The sequence below is a fragment of the Lepidochelys olivacea genome (assembly GCF_965140295.1).
Source record: "Lepidochelys olivacea isolate rLepOli2 genome assembly, chromosome: 10".
NCBI lineage: Eukaryota > Metazoa > Chordata > Testudines > Cheloniidae > Lepidochelys > Lepidochelys olivacea.
In genome coordinates this window covers 65,101,220-65,121,621 of record NC_140420.1, presented here as the reverse complement: position 1 = coordinate 65,121,621, position 20,402 = coordinate 65,101,220, and the positions used below count along the sequence as shown (strand labels likewise).

The 20,402-nt window shown below is 40.8% G+C and overlaps 1 protein-coding gene across 1 annotated transcript in view; it reads left to right on the top strand.

Annotated features, from left to right (window-relative positions):
- Positions 1-20,402, top strand: part of FBN1 (fibrillin 1) — a 218,471-nt gene that overhangs the window by 109,904 nt on the left and 88,165 nt on the right. The window contains exons 14-21 of the mRNA XM_084641061.1: positions 621-746; positions 3,084-3,206; positions 8,579-8,701; positions 10,760-10,912; positions 15,402-15,455; positions 16,686-16,811; positions 19,051-19,176; positions 20,270-20,389. Of these exons, the coding sequence (XP_084497187.1) occupies positions 621-746; positions 3,084-3,206; positions 8,579-8,701; positions 10,760-10,912; positions 15,402-15,455; positions 16,686-16,811; positions 19,051-19,176; positions 20,270-20,389 (951 nt within the window). The remainder of the gene's footprint in view (positions 1-620; positions 747-3,083; positions 3,207-8,578; positions 8,702-10,759; positions 10,913-15,401; positions 15,456-16,685; positions 16,812-19,050; positions 19,177-20,269; positions 20,390-20,402) is intronic.

Genomic DNA, 20,402 nt, shown 5'->3' with positions numbered 1-20,402 from the left:
TGCTCCAGCCCTTGATGAAGAACACTGAGTAATCTAAAAAATGTCTAGACAGTCTGTCTCAGGATCTCCTCCCCCCTCATTAGGGGGAGAGGGAGAGCTGCCAGCCTTGTGTGATACCACTAGGCAGGTCCTCCAAGATCTTGCCAAGGGCCTCCAGCAGAGAGAGGGAAATGAGGATCTGATGATTTAAATATAAAAATGAGCAGAAAACATATTTTGGCGGTGGGAAAGTCTCAGAATTTCCCACTATATTCTTACTTCAGACAGCAACAGCAAAGGACAAAAAACCTTTGGTTTTGTTTAACCTTTTGCTTTTAGTAAGTTTAGATTTTAGTGAAAACCCTTTTTGTAAGGAACTGAAATGCAGAAACCCACATAGAAACAGTAAGAAGGAGCCTGAACCCTATTTTAGCAAGTTACAGTCTAGTGTTTTCTGAACTAAGGTTCAGTTCCTATTGCAAATTGAAATTTCTTTCAAACTGATCATTTGATACTCTTTCCACCTTCTTAATGTTCAGTTATGCAAATCAAACTTTTCCAGGCAAAGGTAATTTTTACATGGAATCAAAAAACTGGAAAAGAAATCACACTTATATTTTGATTTTTGGCTTGTCTTTCAGATATCGATGAATGTTTACAGAATGGCCGGATCTGTAATAATGGACGGTGCATAAACACAGATGGCAGTTTTCACTGTGTTTGCAATGCTGGCTTTCATGTGGCAGTTGATGGAAAAAACTGTGAAGGTAAGAGTTTTTTTCTGAAGTTATTTCCCATCGGTAATTACAATTCCAAGAGATTACTCACTTTAAAAAATAATAAAAAGTCTTTGGGGTAGAGGGAGAGAAGGAGCTGGGAATCAAATTTCTAAATACCTTTTCCTGTGTCTGGGAGGGCAAGTAAACCATCCTTTGCAGCCAGTTCTGGAGCCGTGGCTTGGCAATTGGCAACAGGATGTCTGTCCAGCAAAAGAAATAGTTCATACCACTATCGCAAAATGTAGAGTTCCTTTGATGGGAGTGGTATGTTTTAGAGTGGAGCATAAGTCACACGCTTCATGATCTTACTGTGAGATTAACAGCACGCTTTAATGGAACTTTATTGGGTGACTAGCAGTGTGCTTCATGTGGATTTAGTTTGGTCCAACCTGCAAAAAACTAGGTGTTTCAAAATTTGAAAATGGGAACTTAACTGATGTGTTCCTACCTCATAGACCTATAGTGAAAAAAAATGAAGAATGTTCTTTATCATGCTTCCCAAGGTCCTTGGGAGAGTTCCCAATGATCTATTCATACGTTAAAAGAATTTCAAGCACTGTTCTTAGAAATGTTTTTGGCAGAATATTATCTCAGTGATTCAGCTCAAAGACTTAGTGCCAAAATTCCTGGTTGGGATAGATACACAGTTTTTTTTAAAAATCATAAATAATTTTGGTCAGACTTAGCCTGTAAGTAAAAAGAAACCACGCTATGTCTAGGAGTATAATTTCTATCCAAGACAGCTGCAAAATTAAGGAAAATAGCATGATTCTGAATATATTGTAATGTCATTATGATCCAGGGATTTTATGTTAGTAGCGCTTTTATTAATCCTTGGTAGAGACAGACATTTTAGGGATCTATTTGTCCTGCTCCCTTTGTGTTTAATTTAACACTATGGACTTCTTTTTAAATATCAAATATGTAACTACGTCATCTAAATACAAATGAAAATCCATTGTTACCCAAGGCCTGACTTCTTCCTTTCCCACTAAACTCCATGTGCTAATAAGAACCAGAGCAGTAATTATGACAATCTGATAAAACATTTGTCATTCCATTAAGCATGTTGCCAGAATGTATCTGAGCACTGTGTATTGCATCAACTTCTAAACTCATTGCATCGGCTGCACTGTAATAGATCAAAGTTTGCTCTCACATCCAGTTCTCATTAAAGACCATGGCAATTGTGCTGCACATGTAAGATTATAAGTGTAGCCTTTTAGATTAAACTTTTAGATTAAACTGACCAGTCCTGATCTTTGATAGATTTAATGGGACCAATTCATTGCTGTCTTGCATGCTTATTTATACCAGTGCAGAATAAATGCAAAGCGAAGTATAAAATGTTACCAAAATGAGAGAGAGCATTGATGTGAATGATTGCAGAAGGTGCAGGACAGCAACGAATTGACCCCCTTTAGCTCTCTTTTAATATCCCAATTAATACTTTACTATATATGTAAGAATTGCGGAGAATTTGTCTATTATATTTATAACTTGTGTGTCAGCATTAACCAATAGATTACTTGTTTTGAAATATTGAAAATGTTTTTTCTTCATATTACAACCTAGACATTTCTCAGACAATAGCAAAGTATCTTTTATGCTATACAGCGAGGTCACAGAGGATACCCCGTGCTTGTACAGTTCAGTGGTTAGTCAGCAAGTGTTTTAATAGGTAACTTGTCACCGAAAGAAAGTGAAGTGATACTTTTATTTTAAATGGAAGCTAATGATCAGAATGTTAGCATCTGAAGAGAGCCCCATTGCATTTTCCTGTGCAGATTTGAGCAACATACTAGGGAGTCTACATAACACAAATTTGGGACTAATGGGGGTTAGAGAAATTTTCACTCCTAACACAATCTTCTCCTCCATCCACCTGTAGGTGTTCTTATCGTAATGATAAAAAAAAATTGTGATTACCTTTCAGCCTGGAGGTTGCCAATAGTCAAGCTCTCATATATCTGAAAACCATACTTCCTCTTCACCAAGGGAGGTTTAGGTCTCAATTAAAAAAAACACAAGTGTTTTCCCAGGTGGCAGTTTTAAGGATTTCAAGAGTCTGAATGTCTTTTTTGTGCTTTTCAGTGATTTCATACCTATTCCTTCATCGACAAATGATTCATTGCTACAAATATGAGTAATTTCTCTGGGGCATCCGCCACACTGGATTTTGATTCCATCACCTGTTGATATTTATCATAGATTCACACAGCCACATATGTTTGGTTTGGTTCATTATCTTGAGGAGGGAGTTAACAGAATCTCTCTTACTGTTTCATCAGTGTGAACATTTGTATCCATTGTGTGCAATTTCAGATATGGATGAATGTAGCATAAGGAACATGTGCCTTAATGGGATGTGTATCAATGAAGACGGCAGCTTTAAGTGCATTTGTAAACCTGGTTTCCAGTTAGCATCTGATGGACGTTATTGCAATGGTGAGTGTTTGACAATAGTGATTACAATGCATTAGTGTTTTCAAAGGACCTGTGATTCATATCTCTGTGACAGCTTAAAGAATCACTGAATTTCTTCCTACTCTTCCACCCCACACTGACCCTTGAGACCAAGAAGGATTCAGCAAGTTTTGCATCAAATAAATTCTTTAATCAGCTGGAAAGATCTGTCATGGACCAAGGCAATTTCTCCTATCCACAGTGTTAGCAACGCTCCCAAATAATCAGTGGGAAATGTTGCTTGAGCGAAGAAGGATGTTGCTTGAAGGATTTGACCCAATGACACTCCTGGTCTTTACCTGTAACATCTTCTGTAGCTTGGTTCCCACATGCTTTCCCTTTTCTTGTCTTCTCCTGCTCCTCTCTCCTTGGCCACCCAGACATCCTGACTCTCTGCCCTCCTTGGATCTTTCTCACACTCCTGTCTCTGTACTTCCCACCCTGTACAGCACCCTGCTTGGTGGGGACCTAGATGAGAGCACCACAGTAGTTTAGTCTTTCCCCTTTGCTATGATAATTCATCTCACCCTCACTGGATGACAATGTAGCATTCTCTTTGCTGGCTATGTCATCATAGTTTCCGTCCTGTCCCTTAAAGAACTGGAAGTTTTCTATGTATAAATCTCATATTTCAACAATTTTTATAGGCACAAAGCAGAAGTTGAAGCAAGGAATAAACAAACACTCAGCCAAGTTCCTTAGTTTTTCTTTTTAAAAATTATAAATCTTCTAGCTCTGGGGATCAAGTCAACAATACCCTAGGGTAATTTTAAAAAAAACTCAGCTCATTGAAGCACACTTGAGGTTTGCTTCTTTTTTTTTTCCCCTGAAGAGCAGTAATAAAAATCATGGTTTTGATTTCAGTTAATACTCTGTTTTTTAAAGTATCGTTAATACGGAAGACGAATGAATGTGAATCCATGTCTTAAGGGCTGGATTGGAACCACACCTTGTCTGAGAACTTGGACCCAGATCAAGTTCAACAGATCTCATAGAGCTCTGAAAAGCGAATACAATAATAATTTGACACCTCTCCTACTGAAGCTGCAAGGCAGATCTATCCAAAATTCAGGAAACTGGATGAGAGTTGCATGTTTTGTGCCAGAGAGCAGCTTATTCTCGTAGAGCCCATAGGGCTGTTTGTTCAAGATGGTCATAGAAGAAACAACTCTCCACTAATTTCTCAAACAAACATGTAACTCCCCCACACACACACACACTCCGCTGCCTCTGACCAAGTGTCTCCTCAGCCTTGGAGCTTAGTCACTGGCTGAGCCAGCTGTAACTTGCACAGACACACAGGAATGCATTTTGGTTCAGTTTTGTTTTGGTTTTTGAGAATGGGCACTCGGCCTCTTTGTGTGTTAGGGCGGGAGAGGGAAGGGTGATAAGGATGCAAATGAGAAGTAGAGGACTAAGAACTTGTCTTTTTCTGTATGTCAGTGTCTGAATGGGCAGCAAGAGGAAATACAAACATGGGCAAGACACTAACTCAGACTTAAAGCCCCGTGATAGTTGTCCTTGCCTCAGCACTGCTGTCTAGTGACTGCTCTCTATTTGTTGTGGACACACAGCTGCCATCACTAATAATGTTGGCAGCCACCAGCAATACTGTTCCTTCATCTCTTAAAGTAGATGTGGCCAGTAACACTGTATCTGCATCTGCCGTCATCCTAGCATGAAGAGAATCATTGCCAATGTTTCAGCTGGTGAGGATGCAGAATGGCAATGGAATGTGGGCTCAAAGGTGGGTGGAAGGTTGCCGTGGCATAAGGCCCCTGGCAGCCATCTGCTGCAGAACACCAGTGTCACTGGCACAAAGTTTGACATGTGGTGTCACCAGCAACCTGAGCCCCCCACAGGGACTTATTCCAAAAGCCCTCATTGACTTTCACTTCTGGCATAATCATCTGAATGATCTTTTTAAGTGACTTTCTGCAAGGAAATGACCTCGATCAAAAGTTCAGTAGATAAATTGACTCATGGTCTTAAATAAACAAACCTGTGATTCTCTGCTTCCCCAACCTCAGTTGTGTGCCTGAGGGCCAAACAGTAGTGAGGATCCAGACAAAAAGGTATTCCTGGCCCAGAGAAATGTTACTTCTGTGCATCAAAGGGAAAAGGTTTGAAAAATATCCAAAATTGCAGGCAACTCAAATGATTCCTGCTGAAAGCTGGAACAGATTTTGCAATAAAATAGAGGGTTTCCCCCATTACTTTTCAACACTCATAGTAAACCTTGAGCTCTAAGAATGAGCACATAAATAGCCAGGAAAGGTGAGATTGTTATTTGGTCAAAATCCATCTTCACTTTGCTTTCAACTTTTATATTCACCTCAACTATCCCTCCTTCCCACCTCCAACCACAGACCTTCCTGAAATAACATTTATTAGCTCCCAGAAATACATTGTGGCTAAAATTAACATAATTCCCTATTCAACTTCTGTCATCACATTAACAGCTACATGTGTTTTAAAAAATCTATGTTTAATGATTTTTCCTGTTGATTTTATTGTTCATCCTCATTAACTCCTCTCTGTATACACCATTACAGAGTAAATGGTTTCTTTCTGACTAAAAAGTAGTATTTTCAGTAAGTAAGCGTTTCGTGCCAGATTTTTGCACTGCATGCACCTACACAAACACATGCAATTGCAATCCTAGAGCCAGATACTCTTCTGGTAAATCTTTGTTGAAGTCAACGGTGATACCTCAGTTTACACTAACTGAGAATCTGGCCTCTAATTTGCACATGCAATTACTATCATTACACATGCAAGTTGGGTATGTGTGCACAGAAACTGACAGCTATGCAGGAAACTGGCTACAGTTTTGGTGTGAAATTGACAAGTGTTTTGCCAAACTTGTTGAGGGATCAAAAGGAATATAAGATCTGCAATATACGCCATCCCACTCTTATAAGGATCTCATTTGATGCACCGTAAGCTGAGTTTTGAAACATGGGTGCCGTAAAAACACTTTCCTAACCCCTTGTTAGGATGTTGAAATTGACCCTTAGTTCCATAAAACTGGCGTTTAAGTATGTGTAGAGGCATGTATCTGGCTGTCTGAAAAATTTCACTCAAGCTTTAATGAAATAATGTACCCAAAAGGAATATTACACCATAGTTGTGAGTATTCCCTGTAATACAGAGGACATTAAACTTATTTACCATGACAGTTCCTTTTATGATATTTTACATGTTGGGTGCATTGTTGCTGTTTTATACATTTAATAAATGGTTTCACCTTCAGATCACAAATCCTGCCCTAGTCAGCAGGATTGAAAGTGAATGTTTAGTGGCCTGTGAAATAAGTTGTTTTCAGTTCAGAATTTAGGGAACTTGCTTGCACATCTGAAAGGTCCTTTACAATTGCCACTAATTGGCAATCTAAGTGGAAAGGACAAAGACGGATTAGACATGGACAGTGAATCCTGTAGATAAGTTTCTTCAGAACAAGGTTGAGACATGCTGGCAAAGTCAGTGGGGGAAAACTTACAGTTGTTGGGGTTGTCAAAATGTCATTGTTTCATGGAAGGAGGCTACATAGTCCAGTCAGAGCCAGAATTTGGGTTTTATTCCTGGTTCTGCAATAGGCTTAATGGGTGGAATCCTGGCCACATTGAAGTCCATAGGACTCTTGCCATTGATTTCAGTGAAGCTAGCACTTCGCTTGATGTGTGTGATTTTTTGGGGCAGATCACTTTACCTCTCTGTGCCTCAGTTTCCTGATCTTTAAGAAGGTGGTGATAATGCTTACCTATCTTTGTAAAGTGCATTGAGTTGTACGGAAAGAAATGTGTTTTTATATTCCAGTCTTTATTTTTATGAAGTTACAAAACATTTTTAAAAACCCACTAAAACGAGAAAGGAAAAATATACACATTTATGCTTGTTCAGTTCTTTCTTTTAAATAACCCCTAAAAATAAACTTTAGAAAAAGTTTAAGATGACATTTTATAGAACGTGTATACCTGCTAAAAGGATTTGCTTGTCATCTAGTCAAGAACAGTCTCCACTGATACACACTGTGGCCCAAATCCTGAAGTTCTGTCTCAGCTTTTACTCCAACAAAACTCTACGAGAGTGTTGTCTGAGTAAGGACTGAGTGTAAAGTAGGGAAGGAATTCATGATTTATCTGTCTGTTTGAAACAGAACAAAAGCTTGCAGGCTAACTGAAATTAATTTAGCCCATGTAATCAAATATAACTTCTATTAAAAATATATTTTGAACAAGGAATCTTGGATCATACAAGCTATATTTTGTGTCAAACAACACAACCCAAGAAAAACATAGAGGTGTTTCACTCTCAATTTTCACGTTTAAGATCAGAAAAAAAGGAAATTGTCATCCGTTGTTTGAGAGTTGTTCTAAAGTGATTATTTTGTAAGTGTTATATATGCTTCCAAACAATATTTTAAAACATTCCCTCTGTAATTCTTAATTGTAGAAAAATAGCTTATTCCCTGTGTCAAGAAAATGCTATCTCTGTTAGCAGGGTATGCAGTCTATTAAAATGTTTGACTAATTTGACCTCCCAACTCAAATGTTAAATAGTTTTAACCTTGTGTTTCAGTGCAACAGGACTTATTGTTCCATGTAGCTATTGTTGGACAAAGATGATAGCTTTTATTTAACAGTTGTTCAGGGTTCAGTTCATTAAAAAATTCCTTACGAAGCTGGTGTGTAATTTTCCCATTAAAAAATTTATGTGAAGGGCTGTAACAAGCATCTGATATAAAAACCCAATTGTCATGCAGATCACCACGGGGACATGATGTGTGGGCTGGGCTTGGACGCTTAGCATTCAGAAGTGCTCCCAAAAACTGAACACACAGCAGGAAGAAGAAAATTCTTTGGGGGCCCCGTGAAGACTAGTCATAGGGGTCAAAGCTTTAATTTGCTATCTGGCCTGATTTCTTACAGCACAAACTAAATGGTAACACAGAAAGGGAATGCCCTGTTAAACACTACACAAGTCCTTTGTCTTAACATTCATGGTTTCCTCCTTCCTCCAGTTCTGTTTTTTGCCTGAGTGACCCTTATTTTGGATTATGCATCTCTTGGGAACATATTAGGAAAATGTAGCTCTCTTCACTGGAGGAAAATCCACGGAAAGCAGGATATTTTTCGCCCTGAATTTTGCTCTTTCTGCTTCATAGAATGAACTAATGTTGGAGGGTTTTTTATTTTTAATAAAAAAATTGCACTCATATTTCATTTGGTGAAGTGATTTTTGTTTGTTTTTATTGAATACATTGAAAATAAGCCTTACAAATGCAAGTTTCAGTCAGGCATTGAAGATTGTTTAATTTAATTTCTAATAAAGCTTATTCTGTTCTTTAACAGACATCGATGAGTGTGAGACAGCTGGAATATGCATGAACGGGCGTTGTGTGAACACTGATGGCTCTTTCAGATGTGACTGCTTCCCAGGTCTTGTAGTTGGACTAGATGGACGTGTGTGCGTTGGTAAGACAAACTCATTGTGAGACAAGTCACAATTAACTAACTGAGCAATAGCATTAAAATTGCAATGGTGGACACACCATGGTTTAGCTCATAGCACATAGCACATGACACTGGATTGGTAGGTGCTCCCAAACTAATGAATGTCTCTGTTTGTGAGGCTCACTATAATTGTTCACTTTTCTCTATTTTCTTTTTCCTTTCTTTTCTTTTCAAAAAATTTCTCGGGCAAGGTTCTTAGCTGATGTAAATCAGCATAACTCTATTAAAGTCAATGGCACAATATCAATTTACATCAGCTGAAAATCTGGCCATTGTATTTTAAAACAGGTGCATAAAACCGTTCATAAGAAGAAGTACCTCCCATTAGCACATCACTGCTTTCCTTTACACAAGAGAGAAATTCTCCCAATATCACAATATTTTTTAGTTTTGTCATTAACATTATAGATAAAATTTTCCTATCAAGTAAATTTCTTCTATGTCAACATATCAGTTTTTTTAAGGTGGGACATGAGAACTTTTCCAGTGTCTAGAGATCTATCTCTTTGCATAACCAAGAAAAATTACCACCCATTTTAAAATAATTTGTAGTCTCGTAGATTGAAAAAAAAAAATCACGTACCTTGTATAGGCCCCAATCCTGCAAACACAGAAATGTATAACTTTATGCACAGGAGTAGCCTGGTTAACTTCTTGTTTGTTAGTGTTTCAAGGATCAGGGCCAGAGGTCCTATGTCCCATCTGTTTACCCCCTCTTTTTCTGTTTACTATTACAAATTATGTGAACTTCCAAATGTCTAGCCCTTTTTTTTGACCTACGAGTTATCAATTTAAAACAAAAGCATCCGTGTTTTTGCTTTTGTGCATATTCTGTCTCTCTAAGGAAAAACAGTGAAGTGGCTGCAGTGTGGCTGCAGATTCTCACTTTGTTTTGGAGATAGCTTGTGGGCCATTTAGAAGTCAGGTGGCAGAATGGAGTTGCTTAGCTCAGCATTTCTGTCCTGACCCTTATATTGCACAAAATACAAACTCATTGGGCTTAATCCCTGGAGTTTCACAAGTGATGAATTTGGGCCCATGGGTGCTGGAACAGAGCAAGGATAGTGGGAGTGCTGAGAGCCATTGAACCAAACTGTATACCCTGTATATAAAGGAAACCTCTTCAAGCCAGGGGGTGCAGGAGCCCCCTAGTTCCAGCATGTATGTTTGGGCCTGTATGAGTCAGGAACAAATAATACATTTAGATAGAAACAGAAGGAAAACAATTTGATGTAAAGTGAAATCACCCTTTAAATCTGAGAATAAAGTGGAATATTCCAAAATAACATTGTTTATATAGTTTTTTTCCTTCAAAAATGGCGTGACAGCTCAGAGTGTTGGTTTGTGCTAATCTGCATTTCTGGAATCCAGTCATGTGACATGGGTCAATGTTATGAAAAGTTAATGCCCCTGTCACATGACTGACTCCCAAGACTACCTTTCGGTCTTGAAGCCGTCCTATATTCAAATGTATATTACTACAGTGGTTGCCAGTTAAAAATTGCAATTACCATGCCATTAAATAATGATGATAATAATAATACAGATATACCTACATACATACATTCTTCACATGGAAGTTGCAAGATTTCATTAATAAATATTTTGAGATGAAAGGTCCCAGAGTAATGTAAAATTATCTCTTGTTTAATAGCCTGGCTGAATTGTTCAGTTTTCAAAAGCTGATTTTTTGACAGGCTATCTCTATAAGGGCTCAACTTAGTAAGCTTACTTTAGCATGCAGTAGCTATGGAGAATTGATTTTCCTCAGCCTTTTCAGCCCCTGTCAGGCTTACAGCGCAAAGAAGCAGAATTCTTTGCATTGAGCTGAGCACTAAGTGATGAGAGAGGTTATACTGGAATGAGATCTACTGAGAAAATGATGAGCAAAAATTATATATTTCAGCTATTTCACAGTGTTTAAAATCTGATTGTAAAGGTGTGACTGAATGTATTTTGATTTATGGCATTATTCTTGTGACTCTGCTAGATCCCTGATGGATTCCGTTTCTCATTTAGATACGCACATGCGAAGCACATGCTATGGTGGGTACAAGAGAGGTCAATGTGTTAAACCGTTATTTGGCGCTGTTACTAAATCGGAATGTTGTTGTGCCAGCACTGACTATGCCTTTGGAGAACCATGCCAGCCATGTCCTGCTCAAAATTCAGGTACTGTATGTTTAAGAAGTATGAAATTTGACCTAAACTTTCCATTGATGATTAATTTTTACAAAGGTCTCAATTCTGACAGTATTAAAATAAAAAGTCAGATGCATTGATCCTGTCATTCATAAATCCTAAATCTGGAGAAGTGTAACCTCACGTACATGAAACACACATTGCTGTGTCTTGGAACGTCTGCTGCTGTGCATGTATGAAGAGTACAGGGGTGAATATTTTTTTAAGAGGCATAAATGAACACCAAGAATCTGGCCCATGATCACTGCAAGCATTATGCCAGATTTTCAAGCAGTGGCCTCCATTGTTGTCAACATGAATAACTGTGGACACAGTTTTGACCTCAAAATTATTTGTGGGCACATTTTAGGTAACTGAGGGTGTCTGAATAGTTAATTTTACCTTCTGTTCTGGATAACTAAATGACCTAAGTTGTGTCCACAAATAACTGGGATTAGTCAAAATCATGTCTTCCAATTGTGGATGCAAAAAGGGGAGCCCAGTGAAGGATACTTGAGACTCTAACCCGAAACTCCCCAAGACAATACCGTTCACTTCTTTGGACCATAACTACACTCTGGCAAGCTTGCAATCCTAGTCATTTTCGCTGTGAAGGTACTGCTGCTAGAAAAGCACTTTTTACAGGAACGGTGTACTGACACGGTCCCGAGACAGAAGCCAGTAAATAAGACAATGGGGGTCCCTGTGCTGAGCCAGTTGCAGAATCAGGGCCATAGTTAATCTATTGGTTCTCTTCACTGTCTACAAATGGTTTCAGAGTAGCAGCCGTGTTAGTCTGTATCCGCAAAAAGAAAAGGCACCTTAGAGACTAACAAATTTATTTGAGCATAAGCTTTCGTGAGCTACAGCTCACTTCATCAGATGCATTAAGTGGAAAATACAGTGGGGAGATTAATATACACAGAGAACATGAAACAGTGGGTGTTACCATACGCACTGTAACGAGAGTGGTCAGGTAAGGTGAGCTATTACCAACAGGAGAGCGGGGGAGGAGGGGGGACTTTTGTAGTGATAATCAAGGTGGGTCATTTCCAGCAGTTGACAAGAACGTCTGAGGAACAGCGGGGCGGGGGCGGGGGAATAAACATGGGGAAATAGTTTTACTTTGTGTAATGACCCCCTTATTCAAGCCTAAGTTAATTGTATCCAGTTTGCAAATTAATTCCAATTCAGCAGTCTCTCGTTGGAGTCTGGTTTTGAAGTTTTTTTGTTGAAGAATTGCCACTTTTAGGTCTGTAATCGAGTGTTCAGGGAGGCTGAAGTGTTCTCCAACTGGTTTTTGAATGTTATAATTCTTGATGTCTGATTTGTGTCCATTTATTCTTTTACGTAGAGACTGTCCAGTTTGGCCAATGTACGTGGCAGAGGGGCATTGCTGGCACATGATGGCATATATCACATTGGTAGAGGTGCAGGTGAACGAGCCTCTGATAGTGTGGCTGATGTGATTAGGCCCTATGATGGTGTCCCCTGAATAGATATGTGGACACAGTTGGCAACAGGTTTTGTTGCAAGGATAGGTTCCTGGGTTAGTGGTTCTGTTGTGTGGTTGCTGGTGAGTATTTGCTTCAGGTTGGCGGGCTGTCTGTAAGCAAGGACTGGCCTGTCTCCCAAGATCTGTGAGAGTGATGGGTCGTCCTTCAGGATAGGTTGTATATCCTTGATGATGCTTTGGAGAGGTTTTAGTTGGGGGCTGGAGGTGACGGCTAGTGGCGTTCTGTTATTTTATTTGTTGGGCCTGTCCTGTAGTAGGTGACTTCTGGGTACTCTTCTGACTCTGTCAATCTGTTTCTTCACTTCAGAAGATGGGTATTGTAGTTGTAAGAACACTTGATAGAGATCTTGTAGGTGTTTGTCTCTGTCTGAGGGATTGGAGCAAATGTGGTTGTATTGCAGAGCTTGGCTGTAGATGATGGATTGTGTGGTGTGGTCTGGATGAAAGCTGGAGGCATGTAGGTAGGCATAGTGGTCAGTAGGTTTCCAATATAGGGTGGTGTTTATGTGACCATCGCTTATTAGCACTGTAGTGTCCAGGAAGTGGGTCTCTTGTGTGGACTGTAGGTGTAGAGGGCTGAGGTTGATGGTGAGATAGAAATTGTTGAAATCCTGGTGGAATTCCTCAAGGGCTTCTTTTCCATGGGTCCAGATGATGAAGATGTCATCAATGTAGCGCAAGTAGAGTAGGGGCGTTAGGGGACGAGAGCTGAGGAAGTGTTGTTCTAAGTCAGCCGTAAAAATGTTGGCATACTGTGGGGCCATGCGGGTACCCATAGCAGTGCCGCTGATTTGAAGGTATACATTGTCCCCAAATGTGAAATAGTTATGGGTGAGGACAAAATCACAAAGTTCAGCCACCAGGTTTGCCGTAACATTATTGGGGATACTGTTCCTGATGGCTTGTAGTCCATCTTTGTGTGGAATGTTGGTGTAGAGGGCTTCTACATCCGTAGTGGCCAGGATGGTGTTTTCAGGAAGATCACTGATGGATTGTACTTTCCTCAGGAAGTCAGTGGTGTCTTGAAGATAGCTGGGAGTGCTGGGAGTGTAGGGCCTGAGGAGAGAGTCTACATAGCCAGACAATTCTGCTGTCAGGGTGCCAATGCCTGAGATGATGGGGCGTCCAGCATTTCCAGGTTTATGGCTCTTGGGTAGCAGATAGAAGATAGTTATTGTATTCAAGCAAAATGTGCCGTAAAATGCGTAGCACAGAAGGATCTCAAGATAATCTGGTATCTACTTTGTAGGCGAAGATAGTTCAGGATTTTTTTGATCTTAGTTTTAATTGGCAATTTTACAAAAAGGGACAGGGAGATGTAACCAGTTGGAACAAATTAGCCTACTTTAGTTGACATGTGATCTTCAAAGAAACCTTGCTGTTCACCAGTTGACAATAAGCCACGTTAGTTAGAATAGCAACAAAACACCAGAATGTTATCAGAGTAGGAAAGAGTTTTTCCATCAGTGTCTGTTGATACCAGAAAGAAAAGGAGTACTTGTGGCACCTTAGAGACTAACCAATTTATTTGAGCATGAGCTTTCGTGAGCTACAGCTCACTTCATCGGATGCATACTGTGGAAAGTATCACGAAAAGCTTATGCTCAAATAAATTGGTTAGTCTCTAAGGTGCCACAAGTACTCCTTTTCTTTTTGCGAATACAAACTAACACGGCTGTTACTCTGAAACCTGTTGATACCAGGGCTCCCTTTTTACTGCACGGTACAGTTAAAACTTTTTGAAAAGGTAAGGCCCAATGCCATTGACTTCTGTTTTATGTTTGAATAAATTTAACAGAACGTTTACACGTGTGGAAGTTGTTTCTTCTGGGATCTTTTGCCCTCCTCTTCTATTGTTAAAGATGCCAACTTGTGAAGGGTAAAATATAGGACATCTTCAGCTTTCGAGGCACATCTTCAGCTTTCGAGGCAGGAGGGAGGAGAGAATTTTTCACAAATAAGTTATTGTTTCAGGAGCCGAAGAACTTCCTCAAAGGAAGGAGTTTATCTCTTGCTGCTCAGAAATTCCTCCCACGCTAACCCTACAGCCCCGTTCAAAATGTATCCTACCCCTGTTCTAAAGGTAGCCATGTGCAGACTCCAAGGTGTATTAGATTATTTTCATCTTATGTGAAAGTGGTTATGTGACTCAAGGCAGTGAAAGCAATCTATTTTAAATGTATGTGTGTAAGATTACTTCAGACCCAATCTTGACATGGGAGTTTTGCCAGAACAAGGTGTTCAGCAGAGTCCCTTTGCAAGATGTTTAACCCAGGATATCTTTGTTTCAATTCCTTTGGGACCAGGGACCAAACACTTGATCCAAGTTATTGACAGTGTGAATGAGTTAGAACATCTGTTAAACATAGGGTCTTTGGTACACAAATTAAATTGCTCGTTATGATGGCAGTGGAACACATTTTGCATGTGGCAGTACTGAAAAAAAAGAGAGAGACCGCTAGGTATATAGGGATGGCTGTTACCTAAATTAACAGCAGTGTAATTATCTGGGCAGTTAGCAAAATACATATGCGGTGGAAGGTGATGACCTGTATCTTGTAGTGGTATTTAGTCCAGTTGTGGCTGTGCAGTGCTGTCTGAGCATTGTGAGCGCATCAGAAGAATTTAGGCATGCACAGAAACTTGTGAGACTCCTTGTAAAAATGAGTTCCTGTGAGTGCCTGAAAACTTTCTTGCTTCTCCACCTTACAGATAATCACATATCATTGTGGCCTGGATTTGTCACAAAATACACACATGTGGCTAATTTGCATGTCCCCTTTGTGTATTTTTGCTAAAATATCCTAAAGTTGATGAGCTTTAGAGCCAGGTGATGGTAATGACATTTTTAAAGTGATGGCAAGGTGCTTTGTTGCAATGGGATAATAAATCTGTTTGTAGGCGACCTTGCAAACAATTAGCTAAAAAGAAACCAAATAAACATCTATTTTTAATATTTTTCAGCTGAGTACCAGGCTCTGTGCAGCAGTGGACCAGGCCTGGATTTAGAAGGAAGAGGTAAGAGCACAGAACAGTATCACTTGAAATTTAGACCAGGGTAAAAGAGTCAATGCGATGAGTTACTGTAAAAGGGGTTGCTTTAGGGAAGTAGTGAGAGGAAGGGTCTGTGAATGGTTTGTAGCATGTTCAAAGAAATAAGCCTAGGTTTAAACCCATGGAACGCCTCATTTCACTCCAATGGCTGCTCAAGCACATACACTCATCAGGCTTACATAGGAATGCTCTTTGGGAGCAGCAGATTTGTAAGCCATGTATTTTTACTGCAGCATTATACATTTCATTATCTAGAGAACCCCAGCCTGCAGCCACACACAACAACAAAACACAGTGTGCATTTAGCTTACTGGATACTTTAACTAACATAGCCCATCCTCTGGGATGGTGCTGGGAGGCCTGATAAATCACCCATTTGACCTTAAATGCAGGGCAGATGTTTGTAAATTGCCTCATAAATAACTGTGTTGTGATGGATTGCTCCTCATTTTCAGCACCATAGCTGTAGCAGGGAACACCAGCTGTGAAGAGAGGAAAAAAGGGAACCCTCAATGAGGAAAATACTCTGTGCTGTTGATTCTCTCTTTATCCAATGATCCCTCATCCTCCCAACTTACTCTCCAGTGAGCAACTGGCCCATGGCACATTCTGCAGTGGGATCAGGAGCAATGTATGCTCGGCTGTGCATAATGCAGTGACTTCATTTTAACAGTATTATGGTCCTGCACGATTGATCAGAGATTAGCAGGTTCTTGTGGTTCCCTTTAAAGCCTTGTAATCTTAGAGCCAGTTCCTGCAAAGCCTTACTCCTGCAAACAGTGCTCATGACTGAAGTCAGTGGGACTGTGCTGCATAGAAAGCAGGCAGTGTTCAGGAGTAAGGGCCACAGAGCACTACCCTGCAAGTGTAATGAAGTGGGCTATGCAGTGATTCCTTAGCACTCTGTTTTCACATGGGAGAACACTAGTTTAAGTGATTTCACGTAACCTCCAGCTCCTGTTTACCTCTGCAGGACTTCAAACACCAATGGTTTAGCGGTGGAGGTTAATCACCAGGAAGGTGGGGGTCTTCATTCTTGGGAGAGTGACTTTCTGTATGGGAGTTCTTAATTAGAAAGGCATCCTCGTGAAAACATGGAAACTCAATGGTCTTGATATTGAAAAAGATGACTTTTTCTAGTTTAGTGAATTTGATCGTCCAAAGAAAATCATGAACTTTGTTGTGTTTGTGCAGATATTAACGAATGTGCACTGAATCCTGATATCTGCCCAAATGGAATCTGTGAGAATCTGCGTGGAACATATAAATGCATATGTAATTCTGGGTATGAAGTGGATGCAAGCGGGAAAAACTGCATTGGTATGAAATTTCCCTTTTTCCCTATCAAACCTTGATGTTTGACTCCCTCCGCCCAAGTGTTCCATTGATCCTTCCCATCCGCTCCACTGATATTCTCTGAGGCTTCACCTGATCTGTCCACCTTCCTGTCCGTGCTCCTCAATGCTCTTCCTGTCCTCCGGCATGCTGTGTCCAACTTCCAACTTCCACAGTGTCCGCCCCTACTTATTGCATCTCTTCTGTCCTACCCAACTCTGACCTTTCCAGCCACTCTTCCAAGCCCACCCAGTTACTGCACCAGTATGTTTCCATGTTTCATCACAAATCTTTTCCCATTTCTCTGTAGTCTTTCTCCTGGCCCTCTCCATCTACTTTCCTGGCCTACTCTGAAGCTTCTGAGACTTTCTGCTTTACTTCCCAAATCTCCCTGCCCCTTGTAATGTTCTGCTGTTCTCAGCTGTTGCCTTCCCAGCTTCTCTCAACGCTTTTTGAGGTCTCTCTGACACGTCCAGTTCTGCCTAACTGCTCTCTGAGCAGGGGTGAAAGTAATTGAAAGGACTCGGTATGTCAGAGTCCTGAGCAGGGGGCAGGGCCTCAACCGGAAGAGGCAGGGCCCTTAAATCCCCAGGCCCTTTAAATTAAGATTTAAAGGGCCCAGGGCTCTGGGTGCGGTAGTAGCGGCTGGGAGCCCCGGGCCCTTTAAATCACTGCTGGAGCTACCAGCTTCAGAGGCGGCTGGGGGCTCAGGGGCAACTTAAAGGGCCCGGGGCTCCGGCCGCTGCTACCACAGTGGAGCCCCAGGCCCTTTAAATTGCATGGAGCCCCCGGCCACCGCCATTACCCCAGGACTCTGGCAGCGGGGCTCCAGCGGCGATTTAAAGGGCCCAGGGCTCCCCGCAGCGGCAGGAGCCCCGGGCCCTTTAAATCACCGCCCGAGCCCCGCTGCCAGAGCCTTCGGGGTAGTGGCGACAGCAGGGGCATTGGCGGTGATTTAAAGGGCCCGGGGCTCCTGGCTGCCGCTACCACAGCGGAGCCCCGGGCCCTTTAAATCGCCGTCTGAGCCCTGGGGCTCCCGGCCGCCTCCACTACCTGGGGCTCTGGCAGCAGGGCTCCGGCGGCAATTTAAAGGGCCCAGGGCTCCAGCTGCTGTCAGGAGCCCCGGGCCCTTTAAATCACCTGCCTCGGGAAGGCAGTCTGGTACGGCTTACAGGCTCTTGCCGGTACACCAGACCGGACTGGACCGGCTTACTTTCACCTCTGTGTCTTGACCTTACTGATGTTCACCTATCCTTTATAGCCCCATGCCACCTTCTTGCAGCTTCTCTCAAATGACCAAACTCATGCAAAGATCCCCTAAGGACTCTTGAGCTTTGGCTTCCCAAAGATCATGTCTGCACTAGCATTTTTATTCAAATTTCCCACCCCTGCAGCTAGTGTAGACTAGTCTCTTTCACCAGAGCATCTAACCCAGCCCAGAACAGGTCTAGAAAACATGGGGGTTTAAATGCCAGTGGCTACCAGCAGCCAATCTAAACTAGTGCTCTCACCATTTCTACAATCAGTGGAGCAACTCCAGCAGTATGAAGGGTGAGAAATTTTGAAGATAATTTCTAATGTAGACAAGACCAAAGGGTGATTTTCAGCATTATGACTGTGCCAAATAGATAAATCTTTTATAAAAAGAGGAAATGGCAAAACTTCTCTAGGTTGAATATTCATTAAAATAATAAAGCACTGGGAAAGGGAGGGAGGAAGGAAAGGGATCCAGAAAAATATAAACAAGTTTTTCAAATTTCCCCAATTTTAAAAAGAATAAAATAAAGTAAACAGGAAAGAATGAAATTTTCTCTAGATGATACCCAGGTAGTTTAAATTAATACATCTGTTATTGTTGCTCTTACTTTCATGGCAGATCATCAGCAGATAAGAAATAAAGTACATTAATTGTAAAATAAAAGGATATATCATCTTAATTTTTTACTTTCTGGTATGACTGTAGTTACATTTGTACTGGGCATTTTTTTATTTTAAATAATTTCAAGGGCCATTCCTGTAAGCTATTAAACATCTCCAAGGAACTGCTCTTTCAGTGGCTTTGCAAAACAATGCAAGGCATCTCTCTCTCCCCTCTCCACCCCCCACTCACCCCCGCCCCAGAAGATCAGTCCTAATGAAATGTGGCTGTTTGGAAACAGAATTATTTCATGGCCTCTTGTCAAGGCATGTTTTTTTCTCATAATGTTTCTAAATTTCATTGCAGACATTGATGAATGTGCACTGAACACGCTGCTGTGTGACAATGGACAATGCAGAAATACCCCTGGAAGCTTCACCTGTACCTGTCCCAAAGGATTTATATACAAGCCTGATCTAAAAACATGTGAAGGTAATCGATAACAACCCATTACATTCTAGCTATATTAATTACAGTTTAAAACATTTTACCATATTACTGGAGTTCTTTGCCAGCAGTTGATATGATTTCCATTTAAGGCAGAATAGAATTGTTATATATTCTACTAATGCACAGAAACTAGTCAGTGTAAATTCAATCCATGAAAGCTTAAAATCTAATAAAATCTCCAGTGCAAACTCGAGATGTATTAATAGCCTACTGAGAACAGCATGGAGATTATCAATATTATAACTTTGACTCTGAATATAAAAAAAGAAAAAAAATAAGCTAGTTGTATTCCTGAGAGGGTTTCAGGGGTAAGGTTTTAACTTCTGCTGTACAGACACATGTCAGATTTACATAACAAAGCTTCTTGCCCTATTTATTTATTTAGTATACGCAATGCAGGTAGTGATGCCGACAGTTAAGGTTTTTATTATTTACCATGTGGTAATGTTGCAAATGTGCCAGGTGTATGTGAAACACCAAGGAGGAGACCGTGTCTGGCCTGAAGAATGTGCAGTCTAGAAAGACCAAGGGAAATGATGGGTGGGGCACAAGAATGCAACATATGAGGGTTAGACAACATGATGGTAAAAACACCTGGGTCTGGTCTAAGTCAGCACTGCCCCCATCACTACCACCAGCGGAACTGCACAAATGCTTGTGACAATAGTGGAGAAAGTGCTAGTGTTGATGAGGCCCAAGTGTTTTAGAATAGGCTGTAAAAGTCCAACTGAGCCAGGTGAGTCCGAGTTTCAAATCCAATTTAAGCCACAGACTTAACGTGTGACCACATCACTTGACCAACTCAGTCCAGCTGCAAAACCGGGCAGTTGGACCTCACTGAAAAAACCAGATGCCGCCGCTGAGTAGAGCTTTCCTGTCAAAGTAACGAGTTAGCACATTTTTTGGTCATGTATCCCATCACTCTTCTAGGAAGAGCACCATAGCTGGAAACCAAAATATCAAGAGACTTTCCTATCAAGTAGGAAGAGTCTTTCTGTTTTAGCTAGATTGAAGGAGGCCTTCTGAAGTCTTACTGGCAGCAAAAGGCACTAATGTGAGTGTGTTTCTCTTCTAGATATTAATGAGTGTGAGTCTAATCCCTGTGTTAATGGAATATGCAAAAATACACTTGGCTCTTTTGCTTGTGAATGTAGCCCTGAAAGTACTTTGGATACAACAAGAACCATCTGCATAGGTATTTATTCATC